General features: G+C 39.2%; 1 protein-coding gene and 1 long non-coding RNA gene across 7 annotated transcripts in view; one reads left to right on the top strand and one right to left on the bottom strand.

Moving 5' to 3' along the window:
• LOC140311740 (3',5'-cyclic-AMP phosphodiesterase 4C-like) overlaps positions 1-26459 on the bottom strand; it is an 80405-nt gene that overhangs the window by 7084 nt on the left and 46862 nt on the right. For 3 of the 6 annotated variants that reach the window (XM_072389233.1, XM_072389234.1, XM_072389238.1), the window contains 12 exons: positions 11412-11603; positions 10450-10491; positions 9600-9636; positions 8190-8263; positions 8057-8106; positions 7688-7800; positions 4793-4886; positions 1675-1847; positions 1489-1587; positions 1056-1220; positions 804-903; positions 294-448 (listed from right to left, as the gene is read on the bottom strand). In XM_072389233.1, coding sequence (XP_072245334.1) covers positions 294-448; positions 804-903; positions 1056-1220; positions 1489-1587; positions 1675-1847; positions 4793-4886; positions 7688-7800; positions 8057-8106; positions 8190-8263; positions 9600-9636; positions 10450-10491; positions 11412-11603 — 1294 coding nt within the window. Of the gene's footprint in view, positions 1-293; positions 449-803; positions 904-1055; positions 1221-1488; positions 1588-1674; positions 1848-4792; positions 4887-7687; positions 7801-8056; positions 8107-8189; positions 8264-9599; positions 9637-10449; positions 10492-11411; positions 11604-25384; positions 25602-26459 lie in introns of those variants that run through there. The other 3 variants (XM_072389235.1, XM_072389236.1, XM_072389237.1) reach the window with 2 other exon arrangements.
• LOC140311743 (uncharacterized) lies at positions 25317-26117 on the top strand. Its single transcript, XR_011916928.1, has 2 exons — positions 25317-25508; positions 25595-26117. It is a non-coding gene; the product is annotated as an uncharacterized lncRNA (long non-coding RNA).

Here is a 26459-nt window from a genome sequence, read left to right as displayed (position 1 = left end):
AAAACCATCCAAATCACAACCTGACTCTGTGTGAGACCAATAGGAATTTTTCATAATTTTCTTTACTGTGTTTTGTTTTTGGTGAAGATGAAAAGGAATCTGTAACCTTACTATTTTGTAAATGTCTATGTTCTCAATGTAAGTTGCAAATATATTCATCCGCAGCCTTTTTAAAGCATGAGCGGTCTTTTGCAAAAACAGCAACAACTTTACTGTACCCAAACCAGAATTTAAAGCCAAATCACAACTTAAATCGGCATCAGCCCATCATGTAAGAAGTGCACCACTCTCACCATGTCGATCACCATCTTGCGGAGGGAGTCTCTCTGTTTCTTGCTGAGGTTCTGGAAGATGTCACAGTTTTCCTCTTGCAGTAGTTTGAAGCCAACAGCAAGGTGATGGTTTTCCAGTACGGATGCATCATTGTACATTAGTGCCAACTCAGAACCTGCAGGAATGCAGTTTGAAATAATGAAAAACTTGGCAATGGAACACAGGGAACAAAATTCTACTCAACGGTGCAATTTGAAAGTCTGCTCATGGTTGCCCACTTTACTTAGAAATACTGTGTAAAGCCAGACACAGACTGGGTGACCCCCCCCCATAAATCAAACTGTTTGAGGGGTCTGCATTATTCATTCATTCTTTTTAGATTGTCTCAATGTTCTTTATTTTCCGTTTATGGTTTTAACTACTACAGACATGTGTTATGTATCTAAGTAATTTGACTGTTGAATTCTTGAATCTCAATTCTTGCTGATACCAGTTCCATTATGGCAGCTGAGAAGCAGAGAATAGCCTACTGGTGTTTATGAGGAACTGGTTGGTGACTCCTGGGTGGTCTACATCATGGATGGCACTGGCAAACAGAGCAGCCATAATCTCCAGGTCAGTAAACACTGCCTGTTAAGAGCAAAGAAGAAAAAATAGGGTAATTCAGAACAAATATGGACTCAAGTTGAACCATGAATCTACCAGAGAATGGTAGGTTTTAAATTGACAGAACAATCACTGCTTACTGTAATTTGCAAAATAACTCAACTTGATGAGCTCACCTCTAAAGCTGGAGTGGACAGGAGGACGTGGGTAGACTGGACCACGTCAGCTGCATGGATGTTGTTGTGATAAGCTACATCTGAATGGTAGTGGTCCTCTAAGGTCATCATGAAAGTGATGAAGGTGTCAACAGGCACCTTAAAGGTTTTAAGAAGGTCTCGCTCCTGTCAGTGAGGACAAAAAAGAATAAAACTTCAACCACTGAGAGAACTGATGACAGAGGGACATAAACGTTAGAGTGACACTTAGACGTCTGCAATGAATAGATCTGGATCATTTTAGAATTGTAACCAGTTATCTATTGATGTTAAACTGAATGTAGCACCTTGGAAAATAACTATCAATTATCTTGTGAACATATTTCTAACATTTAAACCTATACAATGTATCATATTTTCCAGACTACATATTCTAGCAGAGGGATCCTCCTACCTGGAAGATGGAGTACATCATCACCGTCAGAGGCCGGTTTCCTGAATATTCTGCTAATTTGAAAATATCCATACCCCAGCGATTGATGTCCTCAATTTCCTGAGGAAAAAAACAGGAGATGTAAAAAAAAAACCAGTGCATTTCTATGTGTGTCTCTTTATTGGCATGTCAGTTGTTTGAACCCACTTTGGCCAGCAGGCTCTCGTGTGGTGTATTGACTCCGAAGCGAGGGATGCAGGCTGGTGCTAAGCTCGGGCTTTGTGTGACCTTTTTTACACCACTGATCTGTGACATCGGCCTCTTCTTCTTCTCCTTCTCCTTAGGAGGCGGAGACAGGATCTCCAAGTCATGTTGCTTCTCTGCAACATGAACACACATACACATGAAGTTGAAGACAGGTTGTCGCATTATACAATATACTGTGTACCAATGAGCCAGGAGAGCAGAACTGATCCCCATCTTTAAACTTTACTCTAACTGTATGTTTTATCTCCCACATCAAGCAGCATCTCGTGGTTATTGTCATTAGGGCTTGATTTGTTGATTTATTTTTCAAGTTAAATGACTTACCGTCACGTTTATAAGAATTCAGAAAATAGTCTCTGAGCTCAAAGACACCACCATCATGTTTGCTTTGTCCAAAACCGAAATCACCAAAGTAATTAGAAGGAAATGCACATTTACAAAAAATGTAACCTGAAATGTTGGTGTTTTTACTTTGAAAAAAAATTACGATTTTTTAAAATATCTTAACTCACTCAGACCACATGAAATATATGAGTGCATCTACCTTTCAGACCTGGAGGAACAGTGCATTTCCTTTTCAGTTTTCCTTTTAAATATGATTTTTTAAAATCACATTATGAATAATCAAGAAAACTTTAGAAGGGCAAAGCAAATGATGCACAAAGGCTTGATCTCTTAAATTGATTCTTGTTTGTCTGGATTTTACACGACAGGCGAGCCAATTTAATGCATTCACACTTAAAGCGTGTAAATACACAAGTCTTCCTACACATATTATGCAAGTGTCCCACAAATATAACTCATTTACTAATCATTACAACATGAAAACTGTCTGTACAGCTCATGAGCCTTAATGTGCAAAGCTGCAAATACTAGATGAGGAAGGAGTTGCCAGGTGGTACACTCAAATAACTCAAACAATATACTGAAAGTTTCTGCTTTAGTAAAAATGCATTAGTAAAAATGAAAATTGAGGAAATAGAGTTATTACACACATCTGTTTATAAACCAGTTAATTTAAAATTGGATCCATTCTCAGGTTTTCCTATCCACAGTTTAGCATAACAAACAGCACACTACATGTACCGTGTGTTGTCCTGCTAAACTGCTCCGGTCTCACGTACAGATTTAGCCACCTAAAGACAAATTTGAAATCATATCCAATTCAAAATCCCGGGGATAGATTTCTCATTTTCAGTGCTTTCAGTATATTAAGTTTCTAATTGAAGTCGGCATGATTCTGAGCTTCTTTTCAGCACAGATAGAATAATGACCTTGTGAACAACTGACATTGCTCCACTGTGACAAGAAAAATAAAAAAAACACATATGTTGACAACATGAAACAATGAAAAACATGAAAAAATAAGAGGGGATCTAAATGTGAGCTGTTTGATCTTCTCATATAGAAAGATTATATTTGCAGAATACCAGCAGCAGAAAGCTAAGGACGATGGGTAACAACCATCAGTTTCTCTGGAGCTCAGTATTGTCTTAAGCTCAAACAAATAGCTCATATTTTTCAAATCATAACAGCTTTAATCACATAAACAAACTGATTATATTTAACCATATGTGGAACTATAATCCTTTAGAAATTCTCCAATAAAATGAAATAAAAAGAAAACACCAAAACAAGGTTTCCAGCAACAGAGCAGACATGATCTCAACATGATTTGTTGACACTAAGGTGCTGTCCCGGCAGACACGGCTGTGTTGAAATGACTCATCCATTTTTATAGAAACCAAGGAAATAATTATCCAATCAATTTTGACATTACAGACAACCTGCTTTGCCTTGCATTCACATACCATCCTCTGCATCTATTTAGCCACAATTTTTGATTAGCCTGGCAGCACAGACTGTCTGAACAACATTCAGATCTGAGCCCCGATACAAGCACACGCCACGGTAAAGATGCATAACAACCTGAATGGCAGGTGACTCGAGGCACTGTCTGGCCTCTCTCACCTCTCTCACAGTGCCTCCTCTTCCTTATACCCAGAGCCACAGAGTTCATTTCCAAACGCAGCCAAGCATGAGGCATTCATCTCAAAACGGCATCCGACTGACAGCTCCATCCTCGTTCGGCTGGATCATCCTGCTGGATGGGCTGCTGAAGACTGAGCCTCGTATTGATGCAACACACTGCTGAATAATATTGCACCCTGTTGCTACGACAACGCCACACAAAGTGTCCGGGAATGCTGTCTGCTGCCACGCCTCCTTCTGGTTCAGGGGAGAAATCCTCACCTTCTCCATCTGTCCTATTCGCCAACAGTTTTTTTTTAACATTCTTTATCTGTTCTTCCTTTCTCTCTTCCCTTCCTCTTTTCCCCATTTCTCTACTTTCATGTACACTTCCTCCTTATTCTCACCCTTTATCATTTCTTGAAAAATCTCTTTCTCCCTGCTCTAATTTAAAAAAACCCTCTCCTCTTTTCTGCCTTTTTTTAAAATTCCAAACAAGCAACAAGCTCCTGAATTAGCTTCAGTTAATCTGTTCTTTTTTCTTTATTCTTTTTTTTCTATCAGCAGCTCATGGACTGTGTAGCATGCTGGATGTATGCTAACATTATCACATGTTGAATGACACTCTGATCTAATGCCTAATGTGTACAATACAGTAAAATCAGGTGATGCAATCATGCAAATGAGTCTCTTAAATAGTTTAACTCTACCACAGACACTTAAATTTCTCCTATGATGCAGAATAACATAAAAAAAGTCATATTTTCAGATATTCTGTATCTATATCACTGAGGCTACATTACAATTTCAAAGCCCTTCTCTTTATAATGCAGTTCAGTATTACAGCTCAGTCACAGCTTCCAAAATATTTGATCAGCACCTCCATACAGGAATTACATTAACACCAAGCATTATATCCTTTAAGAAGACTTTGTTGTAAAGATCATACTACACATCACAGGGTTTAGTCAGATTTATCAAATAAGCTGGCCATTGTGTCCATTGTTTCTTTTTAAATAACAATTGTTTAAGTGTCTAATTAGGTTTTTACTCATGAGCAGCACTGTCTTCTAGATGTTAAACTCACCGAGGAAGGTGCTGGCGATGAACTCTGACACCTGGTTCCCTGAGCGGCTCGTCTCTGACAGCTGTGTCAGCTCACGGTTCAGCATCCTCTTAAACTGTATTCATGCAAGAAACAACACAAATCCCCCAAAACTGTGGTTAGTTCAAGAGGACTGCACATACACAGCATCTGTGTTTCTAATAACTAGTTCAATGCCTTTATTTGGTGGAAATCAGAAGAAAAATTCACTTCTATAATTAGTGGACATAGGACATAGATTGTGTTTTATCATTCATCCCAATATAGTGTAGGACGGATGGGAGAGAGACTGGTGTAAAACATTGCTCAAAGGATTCAAAACTATGCTTAGTTTTAAAGAGAAAAATAAAACAAGAAATAAAATTCTCCCTTTACGCTTGGCTCTATGGGACACACACTGGAAAAACCATTAACGGACCATAAAAATTCAATTTAAGGAGCAAATATAAAATACAACAAAGGAAATATGTACAGATGAAATGTAACAAATAATTTAGTATGTACTTAAACAAACGAATTCAAAAAGTGCAGATTGTACATAAATGTTCCACTTAGGTGTTGGTGCTGTAGATTAAGGTGGGGCCAGGGGCAAAAGGCCCACTGTTTCCAAAAAAAGCTTACATTAAATGTGCATAACATAGTTTTCTAGGTCAAGTATTAACTATGAAAAGGAGCAGATGCAGAGTATTAAATGTAGAAACTGGAAGATCTTTCAGTTTAAAGTATCTTGTAATAAACTTAGGAACACTTTCTAAAGCCATTCACTATGAACACAGTTCCTCTCTGAATCCACAAAGAAAGAAACTAATAACACATCCAACAAGATTAATTAAAATTTCATAAAATCGGTATGTGGATGAAATACTGCACACGGTTCGAGCACATCTGTGAAGCATTAATGCTAAAAACGGGTTCTGGAGCAACGTTCAGATGATGTCTCTTGCAGGGAAGGCCTCGATTATCTTAGCGAGGAACGCCAAACCACATTCTGCATGGATTACATCACAATTTTGCCGTAAAAAAAGATTAGGTGCTAAATATCCAGTCACACACTTGAAACATTTTGAAAAAAATGAATAAATGAAAAAAAACGAGAAAAACTAAGAGAAGTGGTTAGCAGAAGAAAACCAGTATAAAACAAGAATGGGAAAACATTTCAGTTTCAAACCACAGAAATCTGCGTCTTATTTTAGATGGTGAGGATGCTCCATTTATTTGGTAGAACTCCAGCAATGTATCTGACAGACCATCAGTACATTTTACATGTATATTTGTTCTGCTTTTAAAATACAAAAAGTAAAGCTGTGTGAGAAATCTGCACAGTATGCAGTAAAGTTAAACAAATTACAAGGGAAAGAAATTGTTCATAAATGCTGAAAATGTCATTAAAAACAAGTGTTCAGTGTTTCCGTCAGAATTTCATCGCAGCGGTAGTTTCCACACCGATTATGTAACAGCTTCAGCACATGGTGACAGAGAGGAGGGAGGGGATGTGGGTGAGGAGTAAAGCTGTAGTTGTTACACGACTACTATGTGACACACATATTGGGGTACACCCAAACACATGCATCATCCTGTAGTTACAGGCATAACCCTTCTCTGTTTATTATGACTTTTTTTCTGCTGCAGTTTCTTTAGCTTTTTCTCTCAGTTTCATGTGCAAGCACATAAAGACACATGTTTGCATGTGAAAGATTCTTAAAGTTCACCAAAGAAACACTGATCACATGCTCCCATTAACGCACACATCTTCTCTGTCACTCTCAGTGTTCAGCCTGTTAGAGAATCCAGTAGTCCTTAGTCAGATCCGACAGCCTGGCTCACTCAGCATTCTGCCACCCCCACTCCCCCTGCAAAGCCTGCACTGCCGATCAATAGATCCCATTGTAAACAAGAAAAGCCAGCAGCACTTTCTGTCACTCACCTGTCTGAGTCTCCAGCACAGACAAACCCAGAATGCCAACTGAAGCATGTCCGCCTACGCATGTTGGTGTTAGTGGCAGCTAAAATCCAAGTTTGCTTGCTTAGTGATCTGCTGTAATTTGCCCTCTACAGCAAGTCCTGCTCCATGAGCAGCAGGGACTGTCTGAACATGAAAAAGAGTCCATATGGAAATGAAAGTTCCCATAATCCCAGCAGCAGTCCTTGAGATGAAGGGGGGGTTAGAGGGGTGGGATGGGGGAGGCTGGAGATGTGCTCTAACATCAGATGGGAAATGGTAGGAGAGGGTCTTTTATCTAGCCATTGTTAGACAAATATAAGGAGGGAAAGAGGGAGAAGCTGTAAAGAACATCCCCTCCCAACCCTGCATGCTGTTTCCCCCTTCTCTGACCAATCACGTTCGTCTAGTTTTAGAGGCTGGGTGGATGAGAAGGATCCGATTGGCTGGCTGGAAGACGGTGGAGTCACACAGAGGGGAGAAACAGAAAGGAGTGATGCTGATTAACTCTTTTGGCGGAGGGAGGCACCACTCGTGAACCCTGGTGTGTTTGTTCATCCTGCTAAATCAAAATACTATTATGCTCACAAAGATTTCTTTTTCTCATCAGAATGTCTTCAAAACACTTCTAGGCTCCACATATTACTTAAATGTAATATGAAAAAGACAAAAATCTCTAATCATTTTTGGTAACACAAGCTGAGTCACAATACCTGATTTTTTTCCTGCAAAATGCAAACTTGGTTGTGAGGGCTGTTGACACATAGCTACATGGATCCTTTGTTTGGTGTTGAGCAATAAAAGCTGCTGACATGTACGTTAGTATAGTGTTATACAATGTTTGGTCAAAGCAGCAGCTTCAAGGACCCAATGAGCTCATGATGGGTCACTGAAGCTGTAGCTTTCTCTGTAAGAAGCACAGTTTGGCACCTGCTCACCTTATTGGATGCCATCTCGCTAACTGAGTGTCTGGTTTGCAGCGTCTCCAGCTGGTCCAGACACCAGTCCAGCTCCTCCAGTGTCTCCATCGCCAGCTTCTGATAAGGCTCCTCTAAAAGGTCACACAAGCACATGCTGAAGGTCAGAAATGTGACCGCTACTGCATGAAAACATCCACCTCTGAAATGTGTTACGTGATTCTTGTGCCCGAGAGTTTCCTTGAGTACGGAAAAATACAATGCTTTAAATCCAACAGCTAAGTTGCACAAACTCCTTTAAAAGTTTGAAAAAAATGACATGAAAAAGAAAGTATGTAACCCTCATTATGACCTCACAGTGTCCCATCTTACAGGGATATCAACACTGACCTGTGAGACAAGGCTTAGTCATGGGTGGCTGGTTGCCGCCTGATGGTCGTCTGAAACAAGAAACAGATGAGAGATTTGCAAATTAAAGTAGACAGCAAGCAGTTAGTCATCCAGGCTATTTTCCTGTTCTTACTTGTTTCCCACACGATCTTGGAGATGTGTCAGAACAGCAAAGTTACTTCTCACAGTCCGCAGACTGGCAAGAACCTAAAAAGGGAAAAAGAGAGGAGTTGTATTAACAGGCCTGAAAGATGCACCCTTTATCAGCCAGTGGAAGAAGTCTCTTATTCTTTCTGGATCATCCTGACAGTTTTCCTGGACATTTAGATTCCTACAATCAATCTTCAGTTAAAAACATCTGCGTGACAGCGGTTTTAAAATTTCACAGACAGATCAGTAGAGTAGTCGAAAGAAGCTTTTATCCATTACGACTTGTAGCTGAGGTAAAGCCTTATTTCCCTCCCAGAGATTCTGAAAAACAGAGTCGTGCCTTTAATTCTTCTTGGCGAAACTATTTTATTTGTTTGCATGTGGGAATAAATCAATTGTCTCTTTGTTGTCTATATTTTGTTCAAAATGTCTTTTAACTGGATCAAGAAAGTAAGATGCTATAACACACCAATGAGTGTCAGCCTCACTCCATAGACTTCCTGTTTGTTATAAAACTGATTCTAAGATTTCACTGCTGATTTAAAAGCTCTTAATGGGCTATCTGGAGAACACTGAGGTCAACCAACCTGATGTTCTAGATGTTCAAAGATTCAGACCCAAAAACAGAGGTGACTCTGCCTTTGCTGTGGCTGTTCCAAGTCTGTCTAAAACGTTACTGATTTGTACAAGAGCTCCTTAGACCTACTGTATCTTACTGGCATTCGGTAAAACTAGACACCTTGATTTGACAGATTTCTTTAGAGTGGTTTTGGTTTGCTTTAATTTCATAGTATAGGTCTTTGGTTGAAGACTCGTCTGTTATGGTTGTTTTAAAGCTTTAGGGAATAAGTACTAGTCAGCACACTGACATCTTTTAACTTCATGAAACTTTTATTACTGCCTTCTCTCATATTCTAAAACACATTTATTGGATAATGGTGTCTAACACCTTTAACAAAATGTGTGGATTTATTTATAGTTTACAGTAAATCTTAATGAAAATTGCCTTCTGAATATTCTTCAAGTGAAGAGAGACTTGTGACCACTCTTTTCAGTTGTGTACATTAGAAAAGCAAATTCTGTTTTTAATGTCCATATAATGTTTGGGCCATCATCCAGAGTTGGTAAACTTATTCATTTACCTCTCTAATTCTCTAATTCAAGTAGCATTCACATAAATCCTAAAATTAAAAGCATAAACTGTTTTGATGTGTATCTTCCACATCTGTGAAACTGTGATTTAAAGAAAGGTTAAAGGACACAGTGTTAGGACAGTTGATATACAGATTAAAGCTTCAACCCGTCACAGAGTCAATGCTGACATATAGACGCTTTGATGAAAGTGGACAATCAAAACACTGTGAGCTGAACTATGTGTGTAAATGTGACTTACCTGTGCAAATGGAGTCACTATCATGTCTTCTCCATGCCTGAATAAAAAAAAAAATTCAAACAAATGTCTTGTGAAAAAGTCATTTGACAAGCCAGACAGGCTCAGGAGATGGTGAAAAACTTTTAAAACACACACACACAAATAGTGACAACACATCAGGATGTTAGAGTAAAGCTGCAGTTGGCTAACACCGTGCATGTTCTGAAGATCACACTGGGTAAAGGGAAAGGAAGGTGGATTGTATTAGTTTCACAAAGAAGAGAACATTTTGGAAAACAGTGTAGCTAAAAGGGGAGTGAATATCAAAATGACTTTTACTGTATGGCAAGAAAAGTAGCTACTATAACCCAAAGACACAAGAGCCAGAAATCACAGATGGCCTCTAAACATATTTGTACAGCTAAAACTAGGTGCAGGTGAGGGGCAGTGGCCATGCTCTGAGTGTGGTTTGAAAAGGTGGAGCTCTCTGGAGGATTTTTTTGTGTCAAAGCATGCGACTTGGGCACCTTCAGACCTCAGGGTCAAACCCTGCTACAAGTAAAATCACCCTTTTCATAGCTGTCCAGCAAACATTCTGACACTGTACGAGACTCTTATTTTGTAACATGAGTGCACTAATATAAATTATGTGAACTTTTTAAATTGGCAAATGAAACATGGATGATATCACGTCACAATCGTTCAAATGTTTGCTGGGACTTTGCAGCTGAGCTTTCACGGTACTGTTCTTCAAGTCGTATTCAGGACAAGGTGATAAGCAGGACGGTGGAGAGGGGTGACTCAGGACGTTATGGCACAGCCCAAAGAGATAAGACAGAAAAATCACAGCAATCTTCACATGTTGTCTCACCGAGGTAGCCAATTGACTTCCCAATGCTTCAATCCCTCCTCCCTTCAAAACAAAGGAGCGACAGCTATTGGTGGTCGAGGCCCCATTTACACTGTCATTGGCTTCAAACAGACTGCTAGCTGCACAGAGAAACCTTTAGCTGTATAAACAGACAGAAACTGGATGCAGAACAGCCCATTACACTACTGGAACAACTGAATACTCAGCTAACTTTAGCTGTGCTGCCAAAAGCCTCTTTAAAGCCAGATGTCAAAAACACTTCTCTTAGTGTGTAAATAGGACCTTGGATGGGCTTACAGAAAAATAACATTTTGACAATGATAAATTGCTTAATAAATTCTCCAGCAGCCTTATGTCAACAGTGACGATACAGTCTCTGTGATGATGATGGGATGTGCACTCACTAAATCTAAAACAATCACCAACTGAATTCTTCTACTGTTTTTCAACATAAAGGTATTTCTAAAAGGACTAACAAATGTGAATATTGAACTATAGTTAACAGCATAGAACTCTGCTACAAATGTATATATACTTTTATCATTGAATACATTTACTAATAAAATTGATGAAATGAGGAGGACTATAGTCATGTAAATTAAATATAAAAAAAAACTTGACTTATATTTGTTATTGTCTAAACAGAAATCCTTATACTATACTTGGCAGCATCAGATTGGGTCTTAAATTTGAATCAGTTATTGTTAGCACAAATTTTTCTAAGTGTAGGTTAACAAACGATGACTTATAGGAGATAGAGCTATTCGGTGAATTGTTCATTTCCTGCTCATTCAACATGTTTTTAACATCTTCCCTTCATAGTTGTTTTTCTCTGGAGGAACTGTGACAAAAAACAATAAATTTCCCTCCCTACAACCCTTCAGTGTAAAATAGGACAAAGGCAACAAGCCGGTTGGTTTATTGGAGTTGACATAACAAAGGCAGTGTCTTTATATACTCACATGTCACTGGCAGTGGATGAGTTACGGGACATGGTTTTGGGGGACAGGTCGAAGTCTGAGTCGGAGCGGTAGAGGAAGGACTCGCGGCGTTGACTGTGGGGGTAGTTGGCCTGAAGAACCAGACCAGAGCCCGGGCTCGTCTGAGAGTCCAGTGGACTGCGACCCACCGGCAGGCCATTCTCCACATCAAAACTGAAAGACACCATGAGGAGAAACAATGAATAAATACTATAAATATTTTTTTCTACAAACTGCATGGAAACTAAGTCAAATGTTTCCTTTTTTTTAAATTGATGACACAATGAATGTGTTGCATTTTTTTACGACAGGGTTTTTGGCATGACATAACAAGCTTGGCTGCATGACTACTAATAAAATGCACAGAAAGCAGAGCAGGTGACCTTGTGATAACTGGTTTCTTGCAATGAAAAAAAAAACATCTTTTCCTCCACTGTCTCCACTTAGGGTCAACACGGCTACTAACCACCACTCCCTATTCCATAATAGTGGCTACATTCAAGTACGGCCCAAGAAGTGTAGAAAGTCATGAAGATAGTAGGTTAACATTTTAAAAGAGGATTTTATAGGAAATAAGAAAATTATTTATTTTGCATTATTTGCAAATCTGTAATTTTGCCACTATACTTCTGTCCAGCTCCTGAACCAGCAGTATCACAGCCACACTCTGCATCAATTTTATCTTTTGGATATCCTTCCAATCAAGACGAGGTCAGTCTGCAGGATCTAAAGTGCATGAATAGGGAAATTGCTGGCTTTCACTAAAACTTTCATAACAGAGTGAGCATCTAAAAAAAAAAAGGGAGGATGTCATACCATGAAGAGCAGAGAGGGTTAAAGCTTACCAACATGGCCGTTATTATTCTATTTTTATCTCTGCACCATGTTCCTCATATGGTCAATAAACTATGTTTTGCTCAAGGACACAGGCTCACAGACTGATCTGGGCGTAAAGCTCACTCTTTTGTCCTCTGTACTGTTTGATTTAAGGGTTAAAAAATCTTTTTTTTTGGTTCTAATTTGACCTAAATTCTCTAGCAAATGATTTTATGATGAAAACAGATTTTAAGTCGCAACTGTGTGGATATCTCAGTGGTAGTATTAAAAGAGTTTTTGTGTGTTTTTTTGTCAATCAGATTAATTCTCATTCATGGCAGCTACCCTCCCTCCTTCCATGGTCATATCAATAGAACACAGAGCACCAAGGTTACCTCTGTGTCTATTTTTAGCACTGCCTCCAGGGATCCACCAATAATAGGGCCAGATAAAAGAGAGATGGTTATTATGCAACTGATGCTGAATGAAACAGTCCCAGCTCACAGAAGCAGGGAGAGATGAGGAGGAGGAGGGGGGAGACCAGGAAGGCTGTATCTAGCACAGTGATGTGTTCAGCACCTCACACCTGATTGGTGTGACATGATGGAGAGGGGCCGGGGTGCAGCAGCAGGGCTTACCTCAACGATGACACCCCACCACTCTTTCGATCAACCCCACTCTACAGCACACCCTCCCCTGGCTCAGTGTAGCCAGCCGTGACGAGGCTCCAGCAGAGGAGCCCAGTGACGTCAGAAGCTATAAATAGATCTGGCTGACAGGAAATAGGGGAACTGGGAGACTTGTGACGCGTCTTACATTGATTGTTCAGGCAGAGTGCAGATGATTTCTTCCCTCCCCTATATTCTATGTCAAATTCCTCAAGACAACTCAAGGTAACACAAACAAAAGTCTCATCCCTAAAGTCTTATACTTTACACATTTAAAACAAAAATTCTATTTAATTTTGCATGCCGCAATAAAATATTTATCAATCACTGAGTCTCAGTTGGAGAAGAGGACCATCCAGCCCAAGAGTACAACATAAAGTAGTGAGTTCAATGATCTATCATCTTCAATGACAGAAAAAGGAATGAACCACTGCGTGACACTAAATCTTTCCACTAAATACAAACTTTTGACTCTCCATACAGCAGTGTCACTAGTCGACTTATACCAACATTTTACGGAATACCACCAAGCCATTTAAACTGCTCAGCAGGTCACAATACACAAAATGAAGTATTGTTACCAATGATGATGAGAAAAGCAGCCACAGACTACTATGGAACTTTCCAGCAGCTGTACTTAACCACATCTTGCAGTTGTCCATGGCATCCCCAATCCCCAAGTCAATATGCTTCTGAAAGGAGGACAGCACCCACTACTGAGAAATACAAATTACTGCAACAGCTCTCAATGAACCTGTTCTAGATTACCCTACTTAATTTGACTTTTCATACTGCTTTAACTTTATTTCTCCTGCATGTTTTGGTACTTTTCTTTCTAATGTATTTTCTTTTCTAAAATAATGTCCTCTCTTTAGTTTATATCTATCCATCCATTTTCTATACCCAGAGCCTATCCCACTGCCACTCCCATGCCATTGAGCAAGAGGCAGTGTACACCATGGACAGGTTGCCAGTCCATCACAGGACCAAACAGAGAAAACCCAGACAGACAACAATGCACTCGTACACCCACTCCTCAGATGAATCAGAATCACCAATTAACTGATTACAGTGGGGGGAAGCCAGAGAACTTAGTGATATTTATGCTCATGTAAATAAAATAGGGGCATAAACATGATGGTTTTTGTGTTAAGGAACACATTTGTGTGATGTCATTTTATTTCCCAAAAGGCAGAGTGTTATTACACTGATAGTTAACGATTACGATCGTATGGCTTTCTAAATGCTTGTGAAGGATATTCAAGAAATGTGAGACAAAAGACTCTGCTGACAAAAAGTATCCACACTGTTTTTAAAGTGTAAATGTACACACTGTCACATTTCAAACTACACTTTAGGGGGACACCCACCAGTTCAGGTTTATCAAGGCTGATAGAACTGAAGTCTCATTATTGCCTAAATTATGAAAAAGTGATTGATCAAGCAGTGTTTAATCTCATGATGAAGGAAAATACGTGAAAGAAAGAAAACACTACACTTACACATGAAACTATTAATTAGTCTAATTGTTTCAACAAAGAGCAATGATAAAAAATGACCAGAAGAATTGGCCCATGAGAATCGAATCGCTGGTCTGTGCAAATGTAAAACAGACAGCAGAAAGGCAATCCAGACAGACTGACAGGAGGGTAAGCTGGCGTCTTTTTCAGTTAAAAACATACATAACAAATTGACCTTGGTCTGTCTCCTGCGTCCTGCATTGTTCTCCATTTCTCTGACGTATATCACCACTCCCTTTTCTCTCTTTAACTCTGTTTTACTAAACTTTCCTCTCACGCAAACATCACTTACCACCCACATCCTAGCCTTTGCTTTTGTTCCCAGGATGTTTAGTTTACACCAAGAGGAGGAATCATTTCCACAAATCCAAATAAAAAAAAAAGTGGTCATCGTCATAGTTTCAGTTTATTTCATTTGAATTTAAAATTTACCTCAAACCATTTTGATTTATACAACTTTTCCAAACTGTTTGCCTTTCAGCTGTGAGGGCTTTCTATATTTCTTTATCTTATGTGACCACAAACCTTTGGGTTCTGACTGGTTGGTCAAACACAATAATTCATTTTAAAACTTCCTGTGAGTTCAGAGAGTTGGATGGACACTTTTTATCACATCAAAAAAATAACATTTACAGCTACAGCCAGAAAATTAAAAATTGCTCTGCAATAAAACATGTCATTCATGTTATGCAACTCCGCTTCACACACCATTAGTTCTCTTCATTTGCAACATCTGTCATCCAAACTGGACCTTATGTAATTTCTCTGAAGTCTTTTCTGAGGGTAAGTCTCCATAATGGCACAAAAAGTTCAAACTTTATGCTGGGAACAGCCCAACCAGTTTCAGTTGTTGTCCACACATGTGTGTTTGAGAAGTGTTCATGGGAATCAGGGCAGAGGGATTTAAGCATCTTCATACTAGATCTGCGTGATCCAGAAAAGCACTGTCAAGGCCAGATGTTATTTGATGGAGGGGGATGACACAAACTCAGGATCAAAGGTCAGCACACACACACATATACACACATGTTCCCTCCTGTTTTTCTTTCCTTGTAGCGTGGGAATTGGCTCAGAGGCCTCAAACATCACACCAGGAAGGCAAGGAGGCAAGAGGTGAGGAGGAAAACAGTCCAGGGAGCACTTTATAATGTGTGTGTGTGTGGTGTGTATGAGAGGGGGGATAAACTTTAGTGCAAAACCATCATAATGAGAGCACTGAATAAACAAAAACTTCAAAGGGTTCGAAGGCTCAGACTTTTTTCCAAGGTTTAAGTTTGAATAAGGTTTAGTTAAAGGTTAAGGGTAGCATTAGGGTTAGACGTTTGGTATACATAATGCCAACGGGAGTCCTCACAAAAGTGGAAAAACATGCTAGTATGTGTGTCAGTGAGAGTTCACGGAGTGTGTGTTTGCTTTACACCTAAAGCCTATTGTACATTTGATCTGAAAGCAGCAGAAAAACAACCCGCTTCCCCCTCATCAATTCCGTGCCAAACAGCTTTCTTTTCACTGTCACTGTGTGTGGTTTGTGTCTGCGTGTGTGTGTTATCATGACTGCACACACGAAGGAGTCGTAGGGCAGCAGGGTGGGAGAATAACAGTCAGGAAGGTTACTTACGCAGACTCCGATCTGTGCATTGTAAAGAAAGAAATGAGACGGCAAAGTTCAAATTGTTCTCCTTCACCCACTGCAAAGTCCACTGAGACTTTCTGCTTCGGAGTTAATAACAAACACACTCCTCTCTACAGAAGCAATCCTCCATACAGCGGGATTTCAGTCACCAGCACAAAACATCCATTAATTACAAATTAATTACACATCTGCAACATCTATGGAGATGAACTGCTACTCAAACTGGCTGCCATAGTCATGACATCATTTGGCACCATGACATCAAAGGGTCAGCAGTAGAAAAAGGGACAAAAGCCCAAAGATAATTGATGAACTGAAAGGGCTCCAACTTCTATTCAATACATTTTTATTGATATAGTACTAATTCACAACAAAGAGGAAATCTCAGAGCAATTTTTAGTACATGGAGCCATTTGAACCATGCGCTCGTTAACTATATTATACTGAATCTGCTGCTTTACTTTGTGCTGTGTACATGTCTTTGGCTTTTTCAGTAGTGAGACACAGTAATTTGAAAACTTGATTAGGTTTCTTATGAAACCACATTTGCTAAAGCCACAGTTGTTAAATTCTAGTCCGTTTCTGAGTTGGATCACCTATAATGTACTGTGCAGGATCTTGGAAAGCCAGGATGGGAGTGGGAAATATTTTACCACCAGGTCTAAGAGTTGTTTTCTGTCATTTTCAGAGACTTATGTCATTTCATTTAGTCTGATGTTATGTTTTATCTAACAACATTTCATGAATCTGCAGCTTGCAAAAGGTTGTATTTATGTTGTAAAATCACAAACAGTAGGTACACATATAATAGAAAGCCTTGTTATTGGGAACTTTGCGCGTAAAAGGACATTTCTTTTTATGTTTTAACTAACAAGATATGGGAATGTAGATCTTCAAATACAGAAAAGTCCTAAAATGACAACTATTTGTTGTTTTAATTCTTAAATTTCTGCAAAACATTAACTTACCGTATTTTCCGCATGATAAGACTCACCTGATTATAAAGCGCACCCTCAATTATGGGGTCCGTTTCTGTACTTAACCCATACATAAGGCACACCTGATTATAAGGTGTACGTATTACCTAATGTTCTCTGATTGGTTTATTAAGTTTTTTAAACTTATAAAATGCACATTGGTCTGCATCACCCATCTCAAACTTAGGATCAGGCACTCACTGGGACATGGGAAAAAGCATTAATGATGACACGATTCAATTGCCAAGTACGAGGTCGATACAATCTTCGCCCCATTCAGAGTGAATGGCTGGGATCCACCTAACCCTGAATTCACAGTTGCCATTCATTTCCAATGTACAAGAGCGAAGAGGTGCAGCAAAAGTGAACGTGAATGCTCGGCGCTCCCCGCAGTAAATTCAAAATGGCAGTATCGTGACAGATTTTGGAATCCGGTGCACACATAAGGGGCAGCGGATTATATGGCGCACGGCCGTTTTTTGTGAAAATGTAAGGCAGGCGTGCCTTATGGTGTGGAAAATACGGTGATCATTAGTTGGCTCGGAATTCTGTCTCTGATGGAGTGCCAGAATGAAAATATGGAGTCTAATAGTTTCCCCTTTAAAATACAGGAAATCTAAGTGAAACAATGCGACTTTTTTCACAACACTGTTAATTTAGATTTCATTGCACAGTGGAGTCTTAAGTGGAGACTTGAGAGAATTTAGATTTAAGTGAATACTGAGTAAGCTGATGTGTTACTGTGATCAGTTCTTATTAAAAGGCTTTCTATGAAAAGATCACAGAAAATGCCACATGTATCCACCATACTGCACCATCCTAAGAGATCCTCTCTCAAATCTACTTCCTCCATTCTTTTATACAACTGTGATGGACTGGCAGACCTCCACAAAGCGCCAGCTGCTCCTTCCATTCACCTGACCAGCCACTGTGGATCTCTGCCCAAACAGAGCAAACGCTCTGTGTCCAACATCAACATCTGATCACAGAGCATGTCCCTCTAAATATAGCAAAGGGGAGGAGAAGGTTGCAGCCAGTCAAACCAGCTGCTGTATTTATTATTTTTCTGTTGCCTCTGACCTACAGGCAGAGGAAGGACTCCTGCTTTTTGGAAACAGGAGACCTCTGTTTTGATGGTGTGGTTTAAAATGCATAGGCTTCAGTTACATCGGCGACCATCTGTCTGAGACATGTTCAAAAACATCATTCCACACTGAATATTGTTGAAAGTTTGTTTGTTCTATTATAGCACAGGATCTTAGTAAATTAACTATACTATAACCAAAATGATAATATTTTCTAAAACACTATTAGTCCACTATAAGTTATAGTTTTCCTACGCAATCAACAGTATTTCCAATTGAAAAGAAAAATTCTCCTCACCAATCTCTGTAGGCCAAGATGACATTTTTACCTTTCATGTTTTGTTTGACCCACAGTCCTGTTTTAAATTTCTATGGCATGAATTTCATCTTGCATTCTGAAGTAAATTAAACTGGATCTGCACAAACATTTGATAGGTTTGTCTTTTGTACATGCTCCACCTCCTCCAATGTTTCAGGCATTTAACTGAGGTAAAGGAAACATCTCCCTTTGATGATGGATTACATAAAATCTTCACCTTAAAGCTTTGAATAAAAAAACTTGACTACCATCAAATTTTTTTTTAAGGTGACTGGTCCCTTCAGATATGACTGTGACTGCATGGTGCAGAACTGGTTGAATTTTTGGAGTTTAGGGGGTCTTAAAAGTTGATTTACTGCTCGGGACGGGTATTGATCATATCTTCAGCGATTAGCTCTGTCTGTCCAGCTGGGCAGAAATCAATAAAGAGGCTGATTGGCATTAACATCATTAGAAACTGGTAAGAAATGTAACACTGGCCCTGAACCACGAGGGCCACAAAGGACAGACTAACACATGCAGACACAGAGGCAGTGTGTGATTGCAGCCCCAGCAGTAAAGGTCTAGATTTGGCTCCAGCATCGACCTGAAAATCAAACAACTTATATCACACTGGTTCGCAACTGGACAGGCTGGTTCAGGGCACCAACACACACTCACAAACACAGAGACACACACAAACAGTATCTTTGCCCAGCAACAGGCCATGCTGAGAGTACTCCTCTAATCATGTTCAAACAACACAAATTGGAGCTTTTCAGTATACAGTCATCGAGTCTGGAGGTGAGGCAGGATTATGCTACTTCCTCCTCTAATTAACCAAGGGGCAGCCAATTACATCGCTGATCAGCGGGACACAACATGATGGAGACAGCAGGAGACGCCTTAAATGTTTTTAAGCACCTTATCATTTTTCATGTCAAGAACTGAGATTTACTATTACCTTTAGAACCCTTTACAGAAATAAGTAGAGTTAGATTCTTACTGAGAAAAATAAAAGGGAACTGGTTTAAAAAGAACAAAAGATTAAGAGCAAATTCTATATCCCACTTATCTGCTGCTAGATTAGGAGGAATACACTGCTGCAATAACAGCTTAAACTGTATCAGATCTGATACTGACCTGATCAAAAGAACTCTAATGTTACTGTTCCAAGTTAAATATTGCGTCCTTCTCAGTGTTACAAAAGCCAATGTCTCCGCTGAACGTCACATTCATTTAGCTCTAACATGCAGCAGACTAGCTTTTACTGCCAAAACAATTCCTGCATCATGTTTCTCTAAAATGATTCAAACGAGTTCAAGAAGGAAGAAAGATAAATTTGGTTTTCATTGCCATCACTTCTTTATCCCAGAATATAGAGCAAATACATCACACATTTTCAGATGTTCTACACAGTCCGCTGACTTATGTCCTGTGAAGATCCATCACAGCAACATGAATCGTGTTGCATTCATTCCTTTTCAATTTTTTAGAAATTGCCTTTTAATATACGAGTTTTTGCCATCATTAGAAAAAAAAAACTGGAATTGCTAAAAGTCCCTTTGTATCCTCAGTTCTTCCTACCTGCCCTCCCACTGTGTAGGGAGAGTCCTGAAGTGTACATAGGTGATAAATTTCACCTGAGACAAACTTTGCAAGAGAAGGCTTCATGTGGATGCCTTATTTCCTTATTCATTAAAAGCCCATAAATCAAACTGTTTATTCCAGCATGAAAATAATGGAACAATCATTCATCATTCCTGGAGTCAGAGGGATATCATTATAACACTCAGTCTACTATTCTAGCAGTGATATTCAACACGGTCACAGAAACACAGTCAGGCATGTCTGCTGACGTCAGTTGCAGTTTGATGGCTGTAACTGCTATGCCGATTGACCAGCTTACAGGCCTGAAACATGCGGCAGTGTTTTGTTGGAGAGGAGGGGCTCCGAGGATTCAGAGCAGAGGCGTACCGCAGTTCAGTGGGTTGAGGCGTCAACTGTGGATTGGAAACAGTCCCAGTCACATAAATGCTTCCTGTCAGTCCTCACCTCGGGTCAAAATCAAACGGGTGATAGAGAGCAGAGAAGTAACATCCCCAAATAATGAAGACCAACAGAATCTTAAGATCCATACTGCTCTAAGACAAGATACAATCAAAGAGAAAACTGAAGAGATGTATGTCATTAATGGGCAACATCTGAGCGGTGAACAACATCTGGACAAGAGACTGAGTCGACAAAGAAAAAGAGCAGCATCACAAGATGACAGTTACTGCACCAACTGGTGAGGGGTCAAAGGCCAGCGACAGATGAAGAGGGGCCACTCTTTTTAACAGAGACACGTGTTTTCTGTTTCATACTTAGTTACATACTTATGATGACAAAACAGCAATACACAAGAGGACTGTGTTGAATGTTGAAAGCTGAATTAACAGCCGGTATGTGGAGCTTTAGCAGTAGCAAGTGGGTCTGACATTGCATTGCCTTGTTTATTATATATTGTTTGTACTGATAAGTCAAATAAATATATTGTTTCCTATTTATTAATTTTTTACAACAGAATATGGGGAGCAATTTGAACATTACATCTCAGGTTTCCTCAGTCAGAGATAAAAGCTGGCAGGAATCCCTGCTCTGTTTGTAGCACACTGTATTAGTCAACCTAAGTTCTTTATGTTATACATGATTGCTTAGGGGGAATCTCTTAAATGGAAGAATATAACCCAATCTATTGCATAAACGCTTTTGACAGAACTTGTGATGAAGAATTCAGAGTGGAGGGCAACAACCTGTCAGCAGACACATGTCCCTGAGATGTGCTACACCTGCCTGTGTCAAGTATAAATCAAGCAGATGGAGCTGGAGCGAGATGGTGGGAGGAATCCGCCAACGATGTCAGAACAGGTGAGCAAAGCTGTAAAGGCTGCAGAGGCATGACGAGGCAGCTGATACCGTCATCTGATACTCATAGCTGACTCATCATCCCAATGAGCACGACTTTGGCGTTGTTTCAGAACTAAAGTGACTCCCTTTTCACATTATGTTGCAATGCCCTGGCAGCTTTGACTTTTGACCTCGTGTAGAGTGAGCTGTCCGTCACGTCGCAGTGTGTTGATAAGACCTGAGGCCTACATGGATAGACAACCTGCTGTGACACCACCAAAGGTCAGTTCTACTTCCTGAGCTGCTGTAAGGGACAAGCTTTACGCACGAATCACAAAAACCTCAAGTGATACGTGCACAGAGACTCACTGTCATCCTGACCTGACATAACATTTCCGTTGTTCAAACTTTTTTCTTTTGTCAGGGCAGTTTGATCAGTTTGACCCAGGTGAATTAATGTAGTTTAAGGATTAATTAATTAATGTGTGTAGAGGCACCTGGTAGCACTAAATAATAATAATATAATATTATCAAGCTTTTCTAGTTTTGTAAATGCTAGCATACTGACACACACAGACGACTCACACAAAAAGCTGCTTAAGAACACAGTATGCTGCTTTTTTCTCCTGATCACTACCTGCACATGGAAAATATAATTATCAGTCTTTTATCCTAAATCAGAAAAAAAAAAATTTGCAGTAAATATTAGTGGGTTACTATGACACAAACAGAGCTGCAACCGATTTCACTGGACACCACAAACACACAATCAAAAATACTTCCTAAGCCTCTATTTTCCAATAAGAAAAGATTCCAGTGTGAAAAAAAACAAGTGGATAGAGACCAATTTGATGTGATTGAAAGTAGAAACAGAAGTTTTCTAAATGTAAAACTACAAAATAGTAGCCAAAAAACCCTCTTCTACATGTAAAAATCACATAAAAAAACAAGAGATAGAAAATACAATTTAGCAGACCTTTTGCAATCATACATAAACAAAGAATTTGATTTGCAAGGAATAAATCAGGTGTGAACTAATAATACATACAAGAGATCTTCACTGAAATACAATCTGTGTAGCTCTGATGACGCAAGTCATTTCACAACCAGAGAAGAGCACAAGGCTGCACATACACATTTCACCATGACTGTCACTGACATGCTAAGACCAACATCTCTGACCTCAGCTGCTAAAACCTGCCTGCTACCACCTGCAAGAACCATCCCAGCGGCGTTTTAACTGATGACATTAATCTATACATGACACGTCAAAAACACAGAGGAGAAGCTGATGATGAAGTCAAAAATATCTAATTGCCTGGTAGTAGATGTTCTTAAAATGAAAAAGAAAATATATAAATACATGTCTTATACATCTATTATTTTAGTATTTTATGACATCCAAATAAAAGGGCTACATTATCAATGTTATCATTATCATTCTCACAAATACAACCATTTCACTGTGAGAGTGAGAGAGTAGCGATTCCTCCTGGGATGTGAAAAATAATAACTCAGAGGCCGTCTTCAGTCCACATCATCAACATTATCAGTAACATGAACAAGTCTGCTGAGAAAAATTACCCATAGAAGTGAACAGTGAGAATCGACTCGCAGGTCTCTGAAAATGCAATTTTAAATCAACAGCAGAAAGGCAATCTGATTGAGGTGAACTAAAATTAAATACCACTAAATTAAAATTATACTGCGACATTGATCAAAAGCAGATCATCCTAAAGCTAATAGTAAATTATCTCAGTTGTTAAAAGACAACAAAGTTATGTTTTTATGGTTGAATAGTTAGATCCTTCATCCATCCAAAAGTAGTGTGTTAAGAACGTCCACAGCAATGTTTTTAGTTTTGTTTGAGAAACACAGTAAGAAAAGCAGCAGAATATTTGTTAGTTGTGTATTTTCTTAATGAAACAACAGGTGAAACAGTCGATTGATTTTTGTGTGAAGACAAAAATATAATGCAGTTGCTTTCAATAATTTCTTAATCATAGATCAGTAAAGATCAGATCAGTTTTACACATATTGGACTGTTGCACTGGACAACTGCAGAGGCAGAAATATGGCAGAAACCAGCATGGCAGATAAGCACAGTGTCGTGAAAAGTGAAGAAAAGACGAAATAGGACAGAAAGAAAGGAAAAAAAGAGAACACTACACTATGAGTACCTGTTTTAATGTGAAAAAAATCGGTGGGAGAAAGGTGAATGATATCTCACTAAAGCCACTTTTCCACACACCAACTCCACCTTCAGAAGAACCCCTCAACGAAGGCATAAAACCTCTAACTTTATGAGGTAAAGCAGTGACGTTGCAGGCAGTTTGTATCCCCGTTAAACAGATTTGAACAATTATACTGTTTTAAGTGTATCATTACACACATGTGGTCGATCCATCAAACCTATAAATACGGCCAACATGGCATTCATTAGTAATCTGCCTCTGAAGATTTTTTTTTTTTATTGGTGGGTTGACATTATAAAGTGACTTTGATCCCCCTCCCTGTTGACGTCGTCATTACTTTCTAGAAGGTCAGCTGTAGAATTAGTATTTCCTTCCGTGACTCTCGAGGTACTTTCAGGTACACTCATATGGTCTGAATGTGGTTGTGTGTTTGTGTGATGGCTAAATTATACTTATTTCAGTCTGATATCAAATGCTTCTAATACCTTAATAACATCTGTTTTAAGCTTGAAGTCTTTTAGCATTTATAACTTAAAATTGTCACCCTAATAGTTTCTCTCATGGGGGATCTGCCATGCTTTCTACATTCAGGTTTACCTGTGAGCGTAATCAGCTGAAAGATTGTTCTCTGTCGAAAGAACAGTTTCCATACATCTTTAAAAACAACAGTATTTTGGATTGTGTGAATTAACATCAGGATCCAGAGAGTCAGATTAAAGTCAACCTGATAGTTTGGCAGAGGAATACACCCTGGTGTGACTGAGCAAATAGACATTTAAAAATTTGCTGAAATTCATGTTGCATGAACACTACAAAACACACACTCACTGATTCATAAGATACTGATTCATGAATTCCAGAGAACCACATAAATCCATCTGACTCACTATAAAACTAACAAAGCAGCTTTTAACCAAATTGTGGTGATGCGGTCGGTCTGAGCTCAGCTGTCTCCCTGCATTACTTTTTTTTTTTTCAGCCAGATCGATAACAATGGTTATTTAGACATCCTGGTTTAAATTAATGTGGATCTAAGAAGTATAGAGCAGGACATTTGTTCAGTTTGCCACCTGCTGTTAGAGACTCTGACACCTTTAATCTTACTAATAAATATAACTCAGAATGAAGGTTAATAAATACACTCTCACTTCAAGCAAAATAATTCCGCTGGTTGCAACAATTTTCAAATTAGATACGCACAAAAGAGCTACAAAGTGTTGAGTTGATACATTATGAAGATTTTAAGGATGTAAAAATTCAACTAACGTAAACTTAGGTCAATTTAGGCTCAGAGACTGATGGACCTTAAAAACAAAATCAGCATGAATGATAGGAATATCTTGGGGCGATACAAAAAGCAAGGTCACTTTAAATCCCACATTCTGAGGAACAAAGCTCTTTGAATCTGTCTACAATCTGGCAGAAATATTTTAGTTGAAAACATACCAAAAAAAAAAAATGCAGATGTTTCATAACAAAAATTTGAAGACATTTTGGAGGGAAAAAAGCTGAGATATTAGTAGCAAAGATATTAAAAGGAGTACATGCCAATTTAACCTTTAAGATATATTGAATTTATACAAACTATAATTGTATGTTCATGTTTTTTGCAGATATTCAACGAGCGCTTATGAATTATCTTTCAGAAATAACCATATGATATTTTTTAATAACTCCGTCGAACATTTTACTCCAAATAATTTTTTTTACAAACATCTCAAAGTTATATGGCTACATCTGAAGTGTTTGAGTTACAATTTGTGAAACTTTGTGTTTAAAAAATTAAAAAAGACATGGTTGTGTGCACACTTGAACACACATGTGCTCAGAGTTGTGCAACGAGAACATCTGGATTAAAGCCGCATCTGTCCTACCGTCTACGTTTCTGAACGATGTCGATGGGCCGGTTGACGGCGCACGGTGACCCACAGATATTCCCGCTCCGCACTTTGAAGCAGCGGTCCTGGACCGAAGGGGTCAGATACACACAGTTAGTCGGTAAACTCATGTCTGTGGTGGTGTGTCTCTCCTTTCTGTTTCGGTCTCCACTAATTGTCCTCTTCCTCCACTGGGTGCTCCTCTAGTCCTCGGCTCCTGTGGGCGCTCTCTTCTCCCTTCACAGCGCAACATGTTTCCACTGACGCGCAGGCAGATGGAGGAAAGCCCTCCGCAGTGTGTTTCAGCAGCATGACTCCAGTCCAACACGAGGAGAGGGGAATAGAGAGCAAAAGGGATCAAAGCAGCGCAGGTTCTAAAGAGTCATTTCCTCAGCGGCATGCTGCAGTTTCAAGCAGTGAAACAAAGAGCAGAATGTGAGCAGAAGGGGTTGGTTACAAATTCACACTGAGGAGCACAGAGCTGAGCTCGCCCTCTTTTTTTGGGAAGACGCACTCCTCCCTCCCTCCGTCTCTGTCTGTCTCCTCCTTCCAGGCTTTAAAAACACATGTGCATGTACAGTATATGTGGTGTAGAGTAAGAGAGACAAGGGGGGGTGTTTTTGGTTGTAGCGGTTGCACCAGAGTAATGTGAAATAAGTGGTGTGTATGTACAAATTTTGTGTGCAAAGTGAGATATATCCACAGAGCGCAGTAAATAAGAGGAGCAGTACATATGTGTTGTGCTTCCTTATGTTTTTTTAACTATTTACAGGCTCAATAAACACACTTTAGACACAATGTGCACCAGTGCATTTCTCACCAGATCAAAATGTTCCGTTAAACTATTACATTACATTACACTCAAAATGAGATGCATCTTATGGGTGGTTCAAACAGTTTGTAATGTGTAATTACTGTGCTTTCATGTACATTTTCCTTTTAGTGATGTGTTTTTGTGTTATCATAGTTCAATCTGATTAGTTTCATTCATCTAAATTTAAAGTAATCATCAGCACATGCTTTCAGAACTGCATCAAACACAGCAAACTTCCAGCTGCAGGACGAGGTGTCG

Source organism: Leuresthes tenuis, unplaced genomic scaffold (genome assembly GCF_036924035.1).
Source record: "Leuresthes tenuis unplaced genomic scaffold, fLeuTen1.0.hap1 SCAF_7, whole genome shotgun sequence".
Classification (NCBI taxonomy): domain Eukaryota; kingdom Metazoa; phylum Chordata; class Actinopteri; order Atheriniformes; family Atherinopsidae; genus Leuresthes; species Leuresthes tenuis.
This window is presented reverse-complemented; position numbering and strand designations above follow the sequence as displayed.